The sequence below is a fragment of the Colobus angolensis genome, unplaced genomic scaffold (genome assembly GCF_000951035.1).
Source record: "Colobus angolensis palliatus isolate OR3802 unplaced genomic scaffold, Cang.pa_1.0 Scaffold25, whole genome shotgun sequence".
NCBI lineage: Eukaryota > Metazoa > Chordata > Mammalia > Primates > Cercopithecidae > Colobus > Colobus angolensis.
Genome location: NW_012115710.1, coordinates 2,705,240 through 2,707,249, shown reverse-complemented (window position 1 = coordinate 2,707,249; position 2,010 = coordinate 2,705,240). Strand labels below are relative to the sequence as shown.

The 2,010-nt window shown below is 57.7% G+C and overlaps 1 protein-coding gene across 1 annotated transcript in view; it reads left to right on the top strand.

Moving 5' to 3' along the window:
• Positions 1-2,010, top strand: part of IGLON5 (IgLON family member 5) — a 37,751-nt gene extending 35,741 nt beyond the window's left edge. Inside the window, exon 9 of the mRNA XM_011946496.1 lies at positions 356-2,010. Within this exon, the coding sequence (XP_011801886.1) occupies positions 356-444 (89 nt within the window). The 3' untranslated portion in view covers positions 445-2,010. The remainder of the gene's footprint in view (positions 1-355) is intronic.

Below are 2,010 nucleotides of genomic sequence, written 5' to 3'. Positions count from 1 at the left end.
CCAACGTGGTGAAACCCCGTCTCTACTAAAAAAAAAAAAAAAGAAAAATAATAATACAAAAATTAGCCAGGTGTAGTGATGGGCACCTGTAGTCCTAGCTATTCAGGATGCTGAGGCAAGAGGACGGCTTGAACCTGGGGGGCAGAGGTTACCGTGAGCCGAGATTGCGCCTGGGTGGACAGCAAGACTCCGTCACAAAAAAAAAAAAAAAAAAATCAGAAAAGCAGGCACACCCAACGAGAGATCCAGAAAGACCCCTAAAGAGGTGTGCTCAGAAGAGACAGGGCTCCTGGAGAGACACATATGGGGACCCCGACTCTCAGCCCTCCCTCCATGACCCCTTCTCTTCCCCCAGGCCCAGGATCCCTGGAGAACTCAGCCCCGAGGCCCCCAGGGCCCCTGGCCCTCCTCTCCGCCCTGGGCTGGCTGTGGTGGAGAATGTAGGCGCAACCCAGTGGAGCTCGCCTCCCCCTGCAGGGGGCCTCAGGCCAAGAGTGAGAGAAAAGGGGGAGCAAGAGCCGTGGGTCTCGTGGGGGCAGAAGAGCTCTCGGCCACCAAGGAAGAAGAGAAGAGGAGAAAGAGGAGGAGGCAGAGGAAGAAAGATCTTTAGAGAACCCATCACTGTGAGGGATAACGCAAAATTATGCATCTTTCTACAGCCATTCTCGCCACCCGTTCACGTTTCCGATTGTGACCCACTCCCGCCACCCCATACCCCTCTCTCTTAGCTCAGGCTGTCAACTGGCTCGTGTGGGTGTGGGTGTGTGTGAGCCTGCATGCGTGTGTAGGTGTCTGTGTCTCTGTGTGTGTGGGTGGGTGGGCTGGGGGAGGGGACTCAGCCGTCCTCGCACCCCCGAAACCCCCATGTCCAGTGTCCCCAACCCTACTGCCTCTCACCTCTGACTGGAGGTAGGTATGAGGCTCTGCAGTGGAAGCTGTGAAGAGAGGCTTACCAGGCTCCCTGCTTCCCCAATATATGCACACACACTGACCCTCCCCCTGTCGAAAGGGCAACTCCTGGCAGGTTGGGAGTGGGGAGGGGTGTTGCACTCACCTGTCAAGCTGTCATTCAGCCTTTGTGAGTAAGTGGGGGACCTCCATCTGGGCTCTGGGCTTCCCTGCCGTCAACCACCAGCTTCCTGTAGCCAGAGGCCCCATCGCTGGCTCAGTGGCCTGAGACCTTCCCACTTTTCCTGTCCCTCCCTACCTTGGATTTTCTGGCCCCCTCCTGGGCCAATCGGTGCTTCCATCCAACTGTCAGACTGGTGGCAGGAGTCACCTGTCTGTTTCAGTGCTTTGCCCTACCCCCGCCACCACTCCCCTTGGCCTTGATTTCCCCACCTGTGGCACCAGCCAGCTGCCCTCGGGGCCTTTGCAGCTGGCCCACAGGTGTAGGCTTGCTGGTCTATGACTTCCTGGCCTCTCCACCAACTGTACCTCCCAAAGGCTACCTGACCGGCCTCACACACACTCAGACACACCACACACACACACACACACACACACACCAGCGACTGTGACCAGCAATAGCCCCCTGGCTGCAGCTGTCCTGTAGCTGGTGACTAGCTGTATTTCCCCCTGGGTAGGCATCTGTTGTCAGGAAGGGACGCTGAGAGGCTGCAGCCTCAGCTCTGATTGCAGGAATGCTCCACCCTGGTACACCACACCACACAAAGTGGGGGACAGAGAGGCATCACACAGACATCCTGAGCCCAGACAAAGATGCCATGTCACCAGTTCCGACTCCCAGGAGACCCTCTATATAATAAACACCCACCCCAAACCACATCACCCAGAGTCTGGTGGAGAAGAGGAGAGGGCAAGGCGCAGTGACTGTACCTCAGACGGGGGCATGGGCCCCATCCCACATTGTCTTCCATTCCCAGGGTCCAGGGGATGGGGTGGGACGGGGGAGGGATACCAGGGAGGGGGTGGGGGGCCCTGGGGGCCGTGTGTTCCAATTCATGGGGAGTGTTGAGACCACCACACCAATAAACGCCTTTTTCCAAA